Source organism: Vitis riparia, chromosome 6 (genome assembly GCF_004353265.1).
Source record: "Vitis riparia cultivar Riparia Gloire de Montpellier isolate 1030 chromosome 6, EGFV_Vit.rip_1.0, whole genome shotgun sequence".
Lineage (NCBI taxonomy): Eukaryota > Viridiplantae > Streptophyta > Magnoliopsida > Vitales > Vitaceae > Vitis > Vitis riparia.
The window spans coordinates 22732383-22750570 of record NC_048436.1 but is presented as its reverse complement, the minus strand read 5'-3'; the positions used below and the strand labels follow the sequence as shown (position 1 = coordinate 22750570).

At 31.1% G+C, this 18188-nt stretch overlaps 1 protein-coding gene and 1 long non-coding RNA gene across 4 annotated transcripts; one reads left to right on the top strand and one right to left on the bottom strand.

Moving 5' to 3' along the window:
• Positions 1-11254: 11254 nt before the first annotated feature.
• LOC117916002 lies at positions 11255-11985 on the bottom strand. Its single transcript, XR_004651493.1, has 2 exons — positions 11917-11985; positions 11255-11663 (listed from the first exon to the last, which is right to left on the bottom strand). It is a non-coding gene; the product is annotated as an uncharacterized LOC117916002 (long non-coding RNA).
• Positions 11986-13912: 1927 nt separating this feature from the next.
• Positions 13913-16887, top strand: LOC117916001 (myb-related protein 2-like). 3 transcript variants are annotated; one of them, XM_034831794.1, is made up of 7 exons: positions 13913-13992; positions 14133-14272; positions 14339-14415; positions 14497-14554; positions 14695-14767; positions 14872-14938; positions 16237-16887. In XM_034831794.1, the coding sequence occupies exons 2-7, from the start codon at positions 14137-14139 to the stop codon at positions 16621-16623; spliced, it is 798 nt and encodes a 265-aa protein (XP_034687685.1). In that variant the 5' UTR covers positions 13913-13992; positions 14133-14136; the 3' UTR covers positions 16624-16887. The 3 variants fall into 3 exon arrangements, with proteins under 3 accessions (XP_034687685.1, XP_034687684.1, XP_034687686.1); XM_034831793.1 differs by having other exon boundaries at positions 14869-14938; XM_034831795.1 differs by lacking the exon at positions 16237-16887 and adding an exon at positions 15021-15664 and having other exon boundaries at positions 14869-14938.
• Positions 16888-18188: the final 1301 nt, after the last annotated feature.

Below are 18188 nucleotides of genomic sequence, written 5' to 3'. Positions count from 1 at the left end.
ACCTAATTAATCACCCAATAGGAGAGGTGAATTAGGTGATAATCAATTTTATTAACTTTTAAAGTAAATTAATTAAAGCAATTAACAAAAGCACAAAGATAATATGCAATATAAAGCAAATTAAGGTAAATAAAAAAAAAAGGGAAAGAAGATACGCAAACACTATTTTATTTTGTTCAACCTAAACCCTGTCTTACATCTACTCTCCCCAAACTCCAATTGAGTGAAAGTTTTACTAGCTCCAAAGGCTTCAATCCAAACCTTCAAAGTTTACAATTGGATTCCAAGGTTCTAGGGGATCCTCACAAATCTTCTCAAATGATAAATCTCAATTAAACAACATTTTTATAAATTTAAAAGAAGAAATGAAGAACACTCCAATCCTACTAAAGTAAACATTGTTCATAATATAAGGAAACTATGATTGATTTGATGGTGCAAAAGAGAAATAGCAAGTGAAAGAATGAATACACTTAAGAACTTTCAATGAAATGTTTGATAGGTAAGCAAATGAATATTCAAGGTCTCATATGTTTAAATGCTTTTAAAACTATCAATTTATAGCTTGACAGATCAGGAACCCCAAAACCAACAATTTAGGTTTGACCAATCGAGCAATCAATTCAACCATGTTAACTAGTCATTAGGCATTTAATGCCTTGACAAGTGATCACTAGGGACTAAGAGTTCAACTAATTGAGCACTTAGTTTGACTAGTCCTTAATCAATTGAGGTTTCCACCTCAACCACCTAAAATGAGCTTCTAGACCTTCAAGTGTACAAAATGGCAACTTGACCAATGGAGCCTTATCAACTCATTCAATTTCCCACTACCTTGACAAGTTAAACTATTTTTATAAGATTGAGATTGGATTAAGGCCATAAACACCCAAGAGAATGCTTCCAAAGCAACAAATAAACCCTTTAAACATTTTTTCTTTTGAAAAAAGTTTAAGCCAGGGTTTATTGAAAAATACGAAATCATCCATTTTTACAAAAATATATTTAATTGAAAGTGCATAAAGAATGATTTTGAGATGTTAAGCACATGAACGATTTTAATTTTCTCAATTGTACTAACAAAATGAATTATACAATAGTTCCTAATTCTTCAAAAGTATTCAATAGTGTTGAATGATTTTAATTTTCTCGATTGCACTAACAAAATGAATTGTACAATTTGTTCCTAATTCTTCAAAGGCATTCAATAGTGTCAAGTCTTCATTGAACAAGGTCATCTATTGATTTGATTTGAAGTAGTCTTAATTTCTTGAAAACCTAAAATGATTAACTTAATTGAATCATTAGTACCATTAACATCATTTATCATTATCAAAACTCGATTAGGAAAAACCTTAAGCTAATAGTTATTAAAACAATCCATGTGTGACATTACATTGCTCATGTAACAAATATATTATCATTGCATTGTGGAGTCTAAGACTGGCAACTTGGCAAGTCTAGAATAGGTCAACCCATTTCAACCCCACATCGATTATTTAAATTTATTCTCATCTGCAACCCTAAAGAAATTAAACGAGGTGAGAAGGGTATAAAAATTTTCCATGCCCACCCCATTCTACCCTTTTTTTTTTTTTAAATTCAAACTTTAATTATATTAAAAATAAATATAATTAGAATAAATAAATATTATAAATATTTAATAATTTATTATATGAAAAATATTTTATTTTATTTTATTTTATATGTGTTATAAAATTAGAAAATGAATTAAATAAAATAAATTTTTTATTTAATTATATATATAAACAAGGCATGATAGGGTAAAAAAAACCTCAAACTTGATCTAGGTTTAAAAAAAAAATACTCAACCACATTCATTACCCACTTATTTTAATTTCAAACACATTCTATTAGGGTGAAACTAGACAAGTAGTGAGATAGAACCCTTAAAAGCATAACATGATGTAACAAAATCATATTTCATTAATATATTTATATAATGGTATTAGTTTCTACTATTCTATCCATTATTGTACTTATCTGAGCATTCATTCAGGACTTCATCATTTGCATTCAAGTTATGGGTTCCTTGCGAGTTTGATGAGTGATTCAAAGTCGATTCATAAACTTAGTCAATCCATCAAATGTTGTAGTGTATCTTTTAGTTGGAGATATGACTTGTCATGGTTATCAAGATAGATTTTTCATGGTTTATGCACTAGTATATATGGTTACACATTGACTATCGAGTAGACATGACTTCACCAAAGTATTTTGTTGCATGAACTTTCAACCTTGAGAGAATATTGAGCTAGTGTTGAGGTCTTTCGTGGTTTTGACTTATAAGTAAGATCATAAAATGATCATATATTTCTCACTGATTATGTCATTGTTGATTATGACATGTAACAAGTATTCTCAAAATAGACACCATGATATCTCATGAAAATCAGATAACTTGTCCCTTTGGATGATCTTAAGGACTTGTAGTCATAATATATTTGACTATAGTAATTCCTTAAGTGAGATTTGACATATGTCATTTTTGGACTAGAGTATGATAGTTTGATCACAAATTAGGAGGATTTAAAACTCAAAAATTATAAATGTAATCTTGAGAGGTTCATAGTTACTATTTCATTATATTATAAACACCAATTCATAGGGATTTTGTATGTAATAGATAGTAGGTCACAAACTTGATAAATTGATTAAATTGGATTTAATCAATTTTCATCTTAATTTAATATCATAAGATATTGAAGTGTAGTTAATTTTCTTTAGTGGAATGTTGAGTCAACTTCAGACTTGGATTTTAAGAGGTAAATATTTTTCTATGGGTCTCAATGGTCCTTACTTGAGCTCATAGTCTTTGTTGACATAAACATTTGAGGAAAATTGGATTTAATCATATATGTGTATAAGAACGTTTTGGTAAAAACACAAGTCCACATAAGAATTTATGATTATTTATTTAGATTTGTTCCGGATTGAGATAATTAATTAATTTGAGTTTATTAGGACTAATTAATTAATTAAGAACTTGTAGGCTATATTTAGTGGTTAAGCCTACAATAGGTTTATATCACTTAAGCCCACAAGGGATTCTATATGTAAACTCACTTAGAGTTTAGGATTAAAAACCTTGTTTTCTCCCATCTTCAAGAAAATGAACCCTAACCTCTCCCTTTTCTCTCATTTTCAATGTTGCACAGCCACTTTGCACTTATGCCAAGTAATGCCATCATGTGGAAGACAAGCTTGGTTTTCGAGATCTGTGAAACAAATGTATGATTTTTAGCACCTATATCTAAGAGTTTATTAAAAATATATTTATTTTTTCTATAGTTAGATCTAGAAGCCCTAGGATCTTAGAAAACGGACGTCCTTAATCTTATCATAATAGCGAGTACCCAAAAAAATTGCCCTATTGCCATTGCTTACAAATTTGAAGTAAATTAGCAAATCTAAGTGACATATAAGAAAATGATGGTTGAATTGGAAGTGGTTTAAAGCTCACAATGATTGATAAAAGTGATTTTCAAGAGCTACAAGTGTTATAAATAAGGTTTAAAAGTCTTCAATATAAAATAAAATAAAAATGTGAAAGAACTATTGGTTAGATAGTAATTCCCACTTAGCAGGTTGACCAGCTAGTTGACCACCTAACTAGCTAATCATTAGTAATAAATACGTTTTGCATGTGATCATTATAAGTCAAACAAATTGAGTGGTTGAGCAAAATGGTCGTTTTGGAGGAAAGCTAACCCACGAATCGACCATTTGCAAGGTTGACCACCCATACAACTAACTTCCAAATGGTGGCCCTTTAGGGGTCCCAAACAACCTTAACTTGTATGTTATTTTTTATTGTAATATTGAAAGCCTTGTTGATGTTTGTAAGAGTTTAAAAGGGTATCACATTTTCTTTTGATGAAACACACTAATTTAACATAAAGTGAAAATACCTATCTTTGAGAGGATTTTTGTCCAAGTGCTTTGATAATTAATTTGCATAAGACTACCACTCTAATCACACTTAGGTCTAAAGATATATGTTAAAAATAATCTTCCTTCAAGCTTCTTCAACTTTTCACCATTGAACTCTTCCTTTTTTTCTTTAAAATCATAAATGATTGTACTTTGAATTTTAACACTTGCATTCACTTGAGGAAAAAGATTAGATAGTAATCATTTGCTTTATTATCATCAAAATTTAATTGAAAACTTAGGGAAAAGCCTTGGACTAATTATATTAGATTATCCTAACATAATTATCAAACATGTTATTTAGAGATTTAGTACATTTATAGCAATTATTATGTCAAATATAACTGAACATAACCAATTACCATTTCTAACATCAATCCATTTGATGGATATGAAACGAAAAATCATTATTATTATTATTATTATACAGCTTAGATTTAGGACCATCTATATACAAATATGGGAGATCAAAATTTGGATGTTAAATTAATAACCCAATTCCAATTGAAAATATAGGTATTTTTTAGTACAAAGCTAAAAAGCTTAGATTTAGGACCATCTATATAAAGATATGGGAGATCAAAATTTAGATGTTAAATTAATGACCTAATTTCAATTGAAAATATAGATGTTTCTTTAGTACAAAGCTCAAAAGAAAATAATAAAAGAAGACTATAAAGTTGAATTTCTAAAAAGTAAAAAAAGCAAACATTAGACTTTAAAGTATTATTCAAAGATATCATAAAAGTGTAACTTGCTTGGTATTGGGAAGTGTCCCAAATTCCTAATTAGTAGAGATTCCTTTTTTGTAAATAATATTATGTAGAATATTTCTTAAGTTAATATACATATGTAATATTAGATTTCCTTATTAAATAAGGAAGATTGTTGAAAATATATCTATAAATATTCTAGGTCATAAAAGAAAAAAGTTATGAGATGGAGATGGACTTGTAAAGGGTATATGAGGTGAATAGAGATGTAAGGAATAACGAAAGATACTCGATGGAGGAAGGAGGCTCGTGGTTAAGGTATAGATACAAAGAGTGGGAAAACATGGAAGTAGAGTACTATAACTTGTTTGGGTATCATAAGAGTATTGTAACTTGCTTGGGTATCATAGGAGTACAACTTGCTTGGCTTTCACAAGAGTATAACTTGTTTGGACATCATAAGAGTACAACTTGCTTTTGTGGGATGCTAAATTATTTTTCCCAAAAAAAGAAAAGACCCTTTAGTTTTGGAACAAAAAATCCCATCAAGAAACATGAAAAAGCATACTTTAGAAAAAGAGTATATGTCTATACTCTTTTATGAAAATGAAACCACATTGGATTATAGTCATACTATATATATATATATATATATATATATATATATATATTATATAAAACTAGTGCAAATTGATTTTATTTATTATTTTTCTTATTCACTTGCTTTTGCATAATGCTAAATCATTTTCCAAAAAAATAAAACAAAAACTCCAAATCCCATTGTAAGCATGAAATATGTGCTTTTTAAGAAGAGCTCCACATATTTTCTTTGTACTATATATATATATTTCATATTAAACAAATTATTTGAAAATATATAAAATTAAAATAAAAAGACATTTGTTTGAATAAACGAAGATGAACTTATTCTCATAGCAAATGTTATATCCTACAAAGTTACACCCTCCCATGTCCAATGTTATGAAGTTGTCGAGGATATCCCATATTAAAAGGGATGGGCTTGTGGACATTAAAATTTAGGTGTCATCAAGTCAAATAATTCAAGGTCTTGACTTTCTCAATGGTTATAAGCCAACAAAAACAAAAGTGAATTATATAGAATGTGGGTCCACAAAGTGATAATTTTCTAATTTGAGTCTTAAAATATAATCAAATTATATATAAATAAAATCAAGAAGTCAAAGATTCTAAATCAATAAGATTAAAATTTGGATGTTAAATTGACCATCTCAATTTCACCTATAAATATAGATAAAAAGTTAGGGAAAAAAAAAAGGAAAAAAAAAAAAAAGAATCTTAAAGTCAAATTAAAAGAAGCTTTAAAAAGTAAGAATCAAACTTTAAAGGATTCCTCAAAATTATCAAACAAAGGCATATAAGTATCATGTGTCGACCTTTAGGATTGAAAATGAATACAAATTTATAGAATCATCTTTTATTTCCTTGAACATTTAAAAAAGTTGTCAAAAGTTTATTTGACAATAAGTCTTTTATATCCTCAAGTAAACTCCATTATGAAAACACAAGTAAATCCATGATAAGTAATAAAATCAAATGAGACATGTACTCTTGTATAAAAACTAAACCACAATGGATTATAACCATAATAATTTCACACAACTAATGCAAATTGATTTTGTTCAAGACATGTACTCATGATAAGTCCTTTTCTAATGCACTTGATTGTGCTAGATACTAAATTCCCTTCCCAAAGAAAGAAACAACCCTTTCATTATCGAATCGGGGATCCCATTATAAAGCAAGAAAAGTGTGTTTTTCTTTATATTATATATTGATTTATATTTTGTATTATTTTGAATGAATTTATGGACTTCTCTTTTTAACTTCATGTATAAGTTTGAAAGAGGTCAAACACTAGTTATTGCAAGCCATGTGTTGCCTTTAAAAGTAAAAGATATGGTCTAGGTCAATTCACCACCAAAGTAGGCTTTCATTTGCGTCCACTTGAAGTGATTGTCACCAAAAGATGGACTTTTATTTGCAACCATGCAACTAAGTGCCACCAAAAGTACCATTAGTGGGAACAAACATTGATGTGGTTACAACCAAAAGTTCAACTTTTGCTCACAATGTAGTACTCGCTGATGAAATACAACATTTTTCTTGATATTTATATAAGAGTTGACACCAAAAATGGCCCTAATTCATGACCTTAGACTATAATTATATTTGGTGTTTGGGAAAGTACTAAGGAAAGAAAAAAAAATGTTAAAGGAAAATTATTTTCTCATATTTTGTTTTATTATAAAAAAATATGAAAGAAAATCAAATATAATTAAAATTAATAAGAAACTAATATATTTTTAAATTATTTAATCTTTATATAAAAGAATTAAATAAGTGAAATGATTTTGAAATAAGGTATAAAAATAATTTATTGATTTTAAATCTATATTTTAATTTTTCATCACTTTTTTTTTCTTCGATATTTACTCTTTAATTTCTTTTCCTCGCATTTTCCCTCAAACTTTGTAGGAATCAGATATAGCTTAAAAAGTTAGTACTTTTACTAGCAGACTAAGCAATTGTTTCCATTGAAAATCAAGTTCTTACTTGCAATCAATTAATCGGTCACTATTGATAGCATAACCATTGGTTGCGACAGTGTGTTAATTGTCGGCAGAAGTTAATATTTGCTTGAGGCCATTCTACCTAGCCAACTCTAAAAGCAAAATATTTGGCCTCATTCTAGCTATTAGGTGCAACCAAAGTCAAGCTTTTCCTAAAGCTCAATGAAAAGAAGTTTTTAAAAGTGAAAGACCAAACTTCAAAGTGTAGTTCTTCAAAAATATCAAATTATCATGTACAATTACCATTTATGTACTTCAAGATTGAAAATAAATGCAAATTGATAGAATTTTCATTTCTTAGCATACCCAACAAAGTTATCGCAAGTTCACTTTTCAATCCACTATTATAAGTGTTAGGATATTAGTCATATTAACTTAAGGTCGTCACCCCAGAGAGGATGAATCGAGTGATAATATCTTTTTACAAATTTAAACTAGATGAATGTAAAAGACAATTATATACAAATATATAATAAGTATAATGAAAAAATAATTACATATAAAATAAAGAAAGTTGAGAAGAAAAAATGTAAATACAAGATTTTATAGTGGTTCAACACAACCAACTTACATTCACATTTCACTATCTTCAATCCAAACTTAAAACCACCATACTAAGAATTTCAACCCAAACCTCCAAGCTTTACAATTAGATTATAGTTCCAATAAACTCTTTTAAACTTATAGTTCCAAACACTCTTTACAATCTTCAAGAGATACTTCACTCTTGAATAATCCCTTAAGTGATACCCCACACTTGAAAATTCTTATTTGATACCTTACATTTAGATTTTTCCTTCTCAAAGGTCTACAATAAATAATAGGAAATATTCTCACAAAATCCTAGTACAAAATTTAGGGTCAAATGATATAAGATAAACTAGGATTGAATGATGCACAAATGATATGCAAATTTTGAAATAAAGTGCACTCAAAAAGCACTTCTCCAAAGTTCAAATATATTTTAGAAAAATTTTGGAATGTTAAACTTATAAAACAATGAAGTTTGAAGATTTTTTTTTTTTTTTTTTTTTTTTTTTTTTTTAAGAGTTGGAAACTCAAAAACTAACCATTAGGCATAATTTGAATTGTTTGATTGACCAATCGATTGAACTAGCTACTAGCCATTAGGTAGCAGAACGTATAGAAAGCAATTGTTAGGTCATAGGAGCTCGATTGGTCCTTGACCGATTGAATGAACAATCTCAACCAATTGAGTGAACAGTAATTATTTGAGTCGGATGAATAGTAACCAATTGAGTTGCCTTGGTTAAACTCTAGTTAAACTTACAAAAAATGTGAGAAATGAAAACTTGTAAAAAAAATGATGCATGAATGACCTTTAATGAATTGGATTGTTGCAATATGAAAACTTAAGATTGAAAAACCTTTTTTAATAATGAAATACATGTCAAAACATAAGTTTTTATCCTTGAAACAATCAATCTCATTTTTTTTTTTTATAAAAATCATTTAAAGATGTATAAATGAATTCATTAGTTTTTGCAACTTTTGCATAAAATCCTTAAGAAAATCCAACTAGATGAACTCCTTGTCATTTTGAAAACCTTTTTAACTATAAATTGAACTAAACAAAGATGGTTTTCGTTTATAAGGATTCTTCATCCAATTTATAAAAGAAACCAATTTAAGTACTTGGATGATTTTAGGTACTTGAAATATATAAATATATATAATGCAATCTAAACCTAGTACAGTAACAACCTTACAGGATAAAGGTTTTTACTGTCTTCTATTTGAAGTTCTCTTCTTCTTCTTTTTTATTTTCCTTTAACTTGATTTATTTTTATAATTATCACTTCGAAAATCATTTTACCTAAAACATTTGAATTTTTTATTATCAAAACTTAAATTAACCAAATCTTAGTTTAAAAATAAGAACATACAACAATTACCTTGCCCTTGATTAAAACTAAATTAGCGATCATATCATATGAGATGTGTACTTTTTTGTAAAAACAAAACTATGATGGATTATAACTGCACTATTTCAAATACAAATTTATTTTATTCGCTATTTTTCTTATTCACTTACTTTTACGGGATGCTAAATTCTTTATCCAAAAAAAGAAACAATCTTTTTGTTATGGAAAAAAATTATATCTGGTAGTGGGTTGTAAAAGTAAAAGATTCGGTTTAAGCCATTTTATATTGTCTTGTCCTTACCAAAATAACCTTTCACTTGTGGCCATGTGAAGTGGGCATCAGTAAAAGACAAACTTTTACCTGCAAAGAATGTGACCACATGCCGCTAAAAGTACCACATTTGTTTGTTCTTTGCTCACAACATGGCCTCCAATATAATACCGCATTTCTCTACCGTCTTACACATGGGCGGCCTCAAAACTTAGCCTTAAGTTTACAACCTTATATGGCTGGTACTTCAACGCCCAAAATCACTAGGGGCAAAACAAACAAAAGTCTACACTAAAACCGAGGATTAGTTCAATACTATTTATAACTATCCGTTCTCTTTTATGTAAATATTATTCGCTTTGAACCTAATAGACCTTCATAACTTTAAAACACGTCTATATGCTTAAAAGAAACTTATAAATATACGTGTCAATAACTTATTCCCTATTCAATGTAATATATCACACATTTCACACATGAAAGTGTAGCTATGAGTTAGGCCTTTGTACTTAATTTATCTTTTCAAACTCTCTATAAAAACTTCAAAAGGAAATTAAGGGTTTGTCCAACATCTTCGAAAAAGCTTGCAAAACATGCCCCTTTTTTTTTAAAAAAAAAAAAAACTCAAAATTATTTAAGCAATGAAGAATAGAAAATTGTTTTCTATTTTTAAAATTTAGAATAAAAAATTATTTTTAAGAATAGTTTCCAAACACGCCCTAAAATTTACACTCAAAACAAGTTGGAAGGAGTAACAATAGCAATATTTAAGTCAATATAGCTCACCTATGATCCCAGAAAATGTAACCCTAGTCACAGGTTTTGATCTCCTTGAAAGTATGTGGGGAAAAGAGTTCTCATTTCACAAGCTACAAAAAGCAAGAAGAATAGTTTTATGAGATGTTATCATCATGATAAGGAAATTTTGAAAGGATCAACATGGAAGGCCAAATGAAAAATCCAGCAACTCAGAAAATAAATACTGAAAGAGGATAGTGATAGTGAAGGTGACTGCTCAAACAAAAAGGAAGGGAGAATAGTTGGACCAATAAAGAAATGAAACCACATGGGCCCTAGATGCTTCTTGAAAGGATTCACATTACTGCAATAACGAGGACAAAAATAGGAGGAATGAATTAGGAAGGTGAAAGCTCATCTTTCATCTCAAAAATATAGGGATTGAAGAGAATGGCACTGGTCGCCCGGCATCACTCGAACTCATCCCCTCACCAAGCTTCAAGAGAATGTCCCTCCCAAACCATTTGTGGCAGAGGATGCATTTGCAGTGGTCCTCTACAGGAGAGAAAGAGACTTGCACATTGACAGCCATCAGTGTGAGTTGCTTTTACTTTGGTTTGTTTGGATGCATTAGCAGTGGTCCTACAGAGGAGAAAGAGACTTATATTGGAAGTCATCAGTATGTATTGCTTTTACGTCAATCAGTTCTTGTCTCCAATAAACATCCAAATTGCACGTTTAAAACATGGTTCCCTGAAAATAACACGGCTAGCATGCCATCATCAACATGCAACCTCCATATTTATCACATTCTCAGATATTATGCATAGCTTAATGAACTTGCTATGTGGCTGTGAGCAGTCGCTTGATTTTTTGAAGGGCAGGGCGCTCCTTCATTTTGGTTCACATATAGTATTCTGTCTTTGATAACAGAATAAGGTTCCTTCTTTAAAGAGTGGGGCAATTGGGAATGCAAACTGATTGAATAGAGAAAAGCCACATCGGATCAAATCTTGAAACTATACCAAACTTTAAGGAATAATTCAAACCAGATGGAGTTGCTGAGAATGGAAGGCAAAGTAGAATAAGACTCCGAGATATATTCATTCAAAAAGTAACCGTACATTATATATTCTAAGAATATATCAGATTGTGAAACCTGTCCCACCTCCATCTCAAGAAGACAGGAAGGGAAATGAGGTGTCGCATGCACCTAGGAGATAATCTGTACTCAGCAAATGGCATTTAGAAGTAAAACCCTATTAAAAGAATATGTGAAGGGAAATTACTTCTTTTGCATTGAGTTCAGTCAGCAGCAAAAGTATATTCAGATGCACAGAGGCAACTCCTAAAACAGGATTAAACATATTTATGTACTTACCTTATACCAAGCACCAACCTATAGATTCATTTTCATGTCATTTTTAGAACTTTCTGTGATCTCACTCTTGGATACACTGACTTCCAGATTGCAAAGATTGCAAAAAATCTGCACGAAGATGATGATAAGGTATGCAGGGTTTCTAAGGATAATGAAGTAGAGAAGTGCATGGCAAGTGTGTGTTGCATGTATGACTGCAGATACCTCTCAATTTCAAAGTAGTAGTAAGACAAGGTATGCTCTATGGTAAAGATAGCTAGGCAATTTAAAAAACACTCACCCTATTGCACATGAAGCTGTTAGGATGAATGAACAAGAGGCAATACAGCTAATAAATGAATGCATTTGAAAAGGATTTTACCCGATAACAAGTCCTCTTTCTTTGAAAAAGAATAACTTTTCTTTATTCTATTGTGCACTTTGATGTTGGATTTCACCTGATAAACCAATAATGATAAATAATCATTGCTTCAGACTATCAACAGATATTGATAATATCAGAGGCCCCAAGAATATCAATTTTGTGTCAGTAGATATTTTGATGTGTCAACAGATTCATTAAGTAACAAAGATATAAACTGAGTAATTGAAATTTCTGTGGGTTTACGTTACATAACTTCAGTGCAAAGAATATGTTGAGAAGTAGTGCATATATACTGTAAGCCCTGGTTCTCAGCCAAACTAGCAGGAGCACAAAGGTGTTACACTGTTCTAACTGATCTGTTCATTCACTTTCTGCATTGATTTTCGATTGACATCTAAACGTATAAATACAAAAGCAGAAACATAAGTGAAGCATTACATGAGCAGAAAGTGAAAAGAAATATATGGGCACCTTGAACTAAATTGATATTTTAGAACAAACAGAATCCTGAAAAAAAAGAAGAAAAAAAACAAGAAAACAGTCACAAACAAGCATGATGCAATCATAAAATCAGTTCGATGATAAGTCAAGTGCAATGAGTAGTTTTAGAGATCTATAAACATTTTAGAAACTTAATCCATTGTTGGCGATACCTAAAAATAAGTTCAAGGATATCTTGGAATGCTGTTATCAGGTCAGTACTTGGAAAATTAGTTTTGTAGGATGTCTTTGCATTGAAGAGGAAATATACAAACAAGTAACGTGTGGTACTACAGACACATGCAAACTTAACAATAGGACACTTTGAAATAAAGGTGGTATCTTATGATATGTCTTTTCTTGCATTAGTTGATCACTGCCCACTACTTTTGGACTGTTAACTCAAGCCTCAAAATTCTTCTTATTTCCTCCAAGGTTGTAAAAACACTGAACTTGTATACATTGTTGTTCCATTCCCTACCAACAACTGAAGCCTTTGAGGCAAGTGATTTTTTGACATGATAAGATAGCTCCTTTCACAGTTATGTTTGATTCCTAGAAAGTACCAAGGAAAGAAAAAAATAATGTAAAGGAAAATGATTTTCTCGTGTTTGACTTTACTATGAAACATATGAATAAAAGTTAAATATAATTTAAATTATTAAGAAACTTATATTTTTTAAATTATTCAATCTTTCTATAGAAGAGCTAAATAAGTTAAAAAGAATTTGAATCAATATATAAAAATAATTGATTGATTTTAAAACCTTTTTTTTTTTAATTTTTCTTCACTTTTTCTTTCATTCTATTTTCTTTCCCTCACATCTTCTTTCAAACTTTTTAGGAACCAAACATAGTCTAAAGGTCTTGAGTTCAACCCATCTCCTTGTTCCCTACTGTTTGTATATGTTAATTTTCTAAACAAAAGCATTTGGGGCAAGTGACAGTTTAACACAGACAGCAAAAATTTTGTGTTCTGATGGTCTAGGCTAATTTTCCTCATCAGAGTGGTTGGTAAGTCTGGAATTCTAAAGCATCATAAATGAAAATCCAAAAACCCAATCTCTAGATGGGCCTATAGAAATTACAATTTAAACAATCTCGGGAATGGAAAGGTTTCCACACATGACAGACCACGTATCCCCCCCCTGCATGTCCAAAAATTCCATCCTGTTCAGAGTATTAGGTCCCTGCTTTCACTAAAGGGAATAAGGGATATGAGGCTCAGGTTGATCCATTCCAAAGGATGTGAAGCATGCCAAAAGTAAGTGCAGAAAATACTGGTGGGGAAGTTATTTATTAACATGGAAACAGGGACCACATTCCACAGGTAACCCAAAGTAGGAATGTAAAATGCTTTTTCTTTAGAAGATTGGACTTCATGGGGCCTTCTTTTGGCCTATACCGAAAGTAACTCTAGGTTGCAGTCCCTACATTTTTTTTTTCTATATAAGGTGAGGGGCTGTGATGAAGAGAAAGTGAAGCATTTGAAAGTTAACCAGGTGAGGAGCAGTGGATCTTGGTCCATTCGACCTAGCACAACAAGACCCCAGAATTCGTGAAGTAGTGTACTGGGGCCCAGAAGAAAACAAGGTAAGGCATAGATTGGCCAAGCTATGAGAATTGATCTTTCATGGTTATGATTGTAGTAATAAACATGAACTCATTTCCAACATGTGATAATCTCATAAAAAATTTCTCCACTTCTTAATGAATGTCAAACACTCGAGAAGGGAGATGAACCAGAATAGGAGGCATAACCAAGGAAATACAGGACCGGTTCTCTTAGCTGACAGTAAGCCTAGGCTCAAATGGACACCAGAGCTTCATGAGCGCTTTATGGAAGCAGTCAATCAGCTTGGAGGAGCATATAGTAAGTGTACACAATGATGACCCCAGACTAAAAACTTCAGCTAACTTGAGAATTTTTATGTTGCAGAAGCTACTCCAAAAACAATCATGAAGCAAATGGGGATTCAGGGAATTACCCTAAACCACATAAAAAGCCATCTTCAGGTACGTTATCACAGACTCTCTGTTTCACTTAAGATTTCTCAGATTATATATCACATAAACTAAACCCTCGTTTGCTCTCAGAAGTACAGAATGAGTGAGCATTTCCTTGGACAAGCTAGTACTGAGAACACAAGGAATGGTAACATAACAAGTTCATAAAGTTCTTTTATCACTTTTAAGATCAATTTATTAAACGTAGTAAATTTGCAATTTTGCATGCTGAAAGGAGTATAATTTTTCTGAAGTACCAAGGAATAATATTAGATGGTATTGCTGCAGTGACTGGAGACACGAGGTTTGAAGCCAATGGAGAGAGTATCTACAAAATACCCCTAGGTTCCCACACAAATAAGTGAGAGAATGGAAACTTTTTATATTCACTACAGTTTTCATTCAGTGTCTAAATACTTCTACCATATCTATTGTATACCAACAATCTATGTTACAATATAGAAGCTTACAGAAGAGTACAGCACTGCAAATGCTAATTGAAGTGCCGAGAAGATCCCATGAACAGCTTGAGGTACTCCACAATTTTAATTCTAGATTTCTAACATCTTTGATATTTACCATATCCCATATTTGATGATGTATATGTTTTTCAGCTAAATAGCAGACAGTTGACATGGAACATTGAATGACCCAATATTACATCTCCTGAAAAGCTAGGAGATAGACACTCAATTTGTGTATGGGTGCCACAAATATATAAGTTCTACTAGCTTATCTAAATTTTTATAGCATAACTTTGAAAACAACACTCATCAGAACACACAAACATGCTGCAATTATTACTCCTCTCTTGTTTTAAAATCATTAGAACTATATTCTTTTTACATTAAAATGTGTTTTGAATGACAAAAGAAGTATTTAATTTGGGATCAGTCCAACACGTTTCCATGGATTTCAGACACAGATCTTCTTTAGAAATTAGAAGTGTTTATGTTACATAGTTTCAGTTGCTTTCAGTTGACTGACAATACTACTGTAAATTCTATAGAAATCAGAGCTCATTACATTTGACACCATTTCAGGAGAAGTTTAAATTATTATTATTGGGAAAGAAACAAGCATCTCATAGTAGTTATTGAGCCTAAGATCCAGGCTCTTATATTTTAACAAATGCCACCCACATCTGAACAAACCAAAGAAGGCATACCTGTATATATTCAGTAAGACATCATGAAGCAGGCTCTTATATTACTTAATAATACCTTTAAGTTAAATTGTTCTTAAATTGTTAACTTAAAACTCATTACTCAATTTTTACTTTAAGTATTAAGGTTATTTGGTAAAATTTCCTTAAAATTTATTTTAAATCATTAAATCGATATATTTTACCCTAATGAATTTTAACTAATATTTATACTTTCACTAATCTTAAGCAATAATTTGTTAAACACCCATATTTAATATTTAAAGTATTATCGATGCATAAATATAAAAGATGCGTTGTAAAATATACTCTCACTTAACATGAACAAATAAAGCAAAATATATTTGAAATTAAAAATAAGTTAGTTATTTAACTTAATATTTATAGTTATTTTTTACTTTAAATTGTGATATTAAAAATTAAGTTATTAAATCTTTAAGTTGATTTACCAAACACCCTCTATTTCCTTTTTTTTTTTTCCCTTACGAGTAGTGACAACATGTTATCAAATATGATAATTAAATTTCAGTTCCCTGAAGAGGAGGAACCCCATTCCATGGTGAGCACTTGTTACAAAGCAACAGTCATATTATTCCTCCAAATTATAAGTTGTTTGAAGATTAACATGTACTTTCTGACAAGGTCTTGTATTGAACTTCAAAAAGGTGCAGCAACACTTACAAGTACAGGTGGAAAGCCAGGAGAAATACTCGCATGCAATTTTCAAGGGAGTCCACCGAACACTGGGAAGAGAGAATCCCAGCCTAGAGGGAGGTAAAGGTGCAAGAGACCAGCCCTCTCGACTAGTCTTCAAAATTCCAGATAGATACCAGGATGCTTTGCACCCTAAGTTCACAGAATTGCCAGGTCTGTGTGCTGAAGAAACACAAATGAACCATTTTCCTAACTTTTCAAAGAATAGCTGTCCGACCTTGTTTGAAGAATATCAAAGTGATAAAAAGATGAACCACAACATAGTGCACTTGGAAGCTTATCACCATGATGTACCCCTAGCACCAAAAGACGTTGGAAAATGGAGAACCTCTGACTAATTACAAGCATAGGGCTTCAAGGCTATAAAGAAAGCAGCAGCAGCAGCATCACCCCTGCAGCTCAATTATCAATAAAGAGAATACCAATAAACCCTAGGTTGCTTTGTTTCACTGAAAACTTCTGCCAGCAATCAAAATCAATTACTGTGAACTATGAATTGGATATTATGCCGCCATTAAGAATAAATTTAGTTTTAACTAATAAAGCATAATGTTGTAGGCATCTTTGTAGTGTCAAGATATAAATAACAGATATTGCTCAAACAAGGCACTTTGCTACTTAATTTCAATAGAGTTTATGATTACTCCTAGCACATGTTTGATAATTTAGTTCATTTTGCAATTGTACTGCTTTTCATGATCAAAAGAGTGGAGTGGATCCTAAAACACAAGGCTTTTCCTCAAAAAGGTAGTCTAAAATGGCAAAAACCTTAAAAACTAGAGAAGTAATATCTGTGAAGCAGTCACGTATATTAACCTGAATTCCTTGAAAAGTGGTTAACATTGACTAATGGACATAAACTCTGAGTCAAGTTTAATCAATGAGTTTTCAAAATATCGTATAGTAACACTACACAGTAATAGGAACTAAAATACTAACAATACATGAAAATGAAATTTTCATTCAGAGAGGGCTGAGCATGTGAAAGATCATCTCTCTCAGCTAGGTTCTAAAATTCCAGTCTGATTCCTGAATCCTTCCTTTCTCAAGTCAAAAGAATTGATCTCATAAACAAAATAATACTTGAAAACTAATAACAGTAGATTGAAGTGTAATGAAAAAGGTAAATGTAGGATGCTAAATTGAGATGCTCAAGTGGTTACGAGTTGATAAAGGAAATAGAATTCTTAAGCTCTACTGACAGCAATTCTAACCCTCCTTCCTTTTTCTCCCTTCTGGCTGTAAAGAAAATGGAGGCAAGAATACAATTGCTCATCTTGCCCTTTTACCTCATGGTGAAAATGCTCCACAACAAGTCCCTCTAAAACAAGAATATTCAGGTAATAAAATGACTCTACACATGGAAGATGAACAACTCTACATCTGCTTCCCAGATCATCCTCCAAACAGTCACAGCTATAATGATATGCTCAATACTGTGCTTAGCACCAATCAAGGATGACCATCCATGCCAGCCATTTGCTCCACCAACCAGTGACAATCAACAACAGCCATATTTGACAAGAATCTTTAATGATCCAGCAATAATCTCTATTGAAAAATTATTGTGGCTCCTAAGAATTATCAAAAACTTTCTCATATCAAACAGGGCAATATATATACATATTGAAAAAGAAACATTGCATTGTCAAAATCATCAAAGAAGCATAAAATACATGAAAAAAAAAATTCTAAAGACTGATAATGAGCAAAACTACTAGCTTAAGCTCCCACCTGCAACTAAAGCCATCCATCAAATTGATTGGGAGTGCAAACATAACCTGTAATTAAATCAAGCATGTCCATATTTCCAAGTTCCCAAAAAAGACATGATTAAAGATTCTAAAGACTTGAAATAAGCAAAAGACTAGCTTATGTTTCCACATGGAATTTATTAAAGTCA

Coding starts and splice junctions, on each gene's coding strand:
- LOC117916001 (XM_034831793.1), top strand. CDS start 14,137: ATGAACCAGAATAGGAGGCATAACCAAGGAAATACAGGACCGGTTCTC. Junction 14,273..14,338: donor TCAGCTTGGAGGAGCATATA/GTAAGTGTACAC, acceptor TTTATGTTGCAG/AAGCTACTCCAAAAACAATC. Junction 14,416..14,496: donor ACATAAAAAGCCATCTTCAG/GTACGTTATCAC, acceptor GTTTGCTCTCAG/AAGTACAGAATGAGTGAGCA.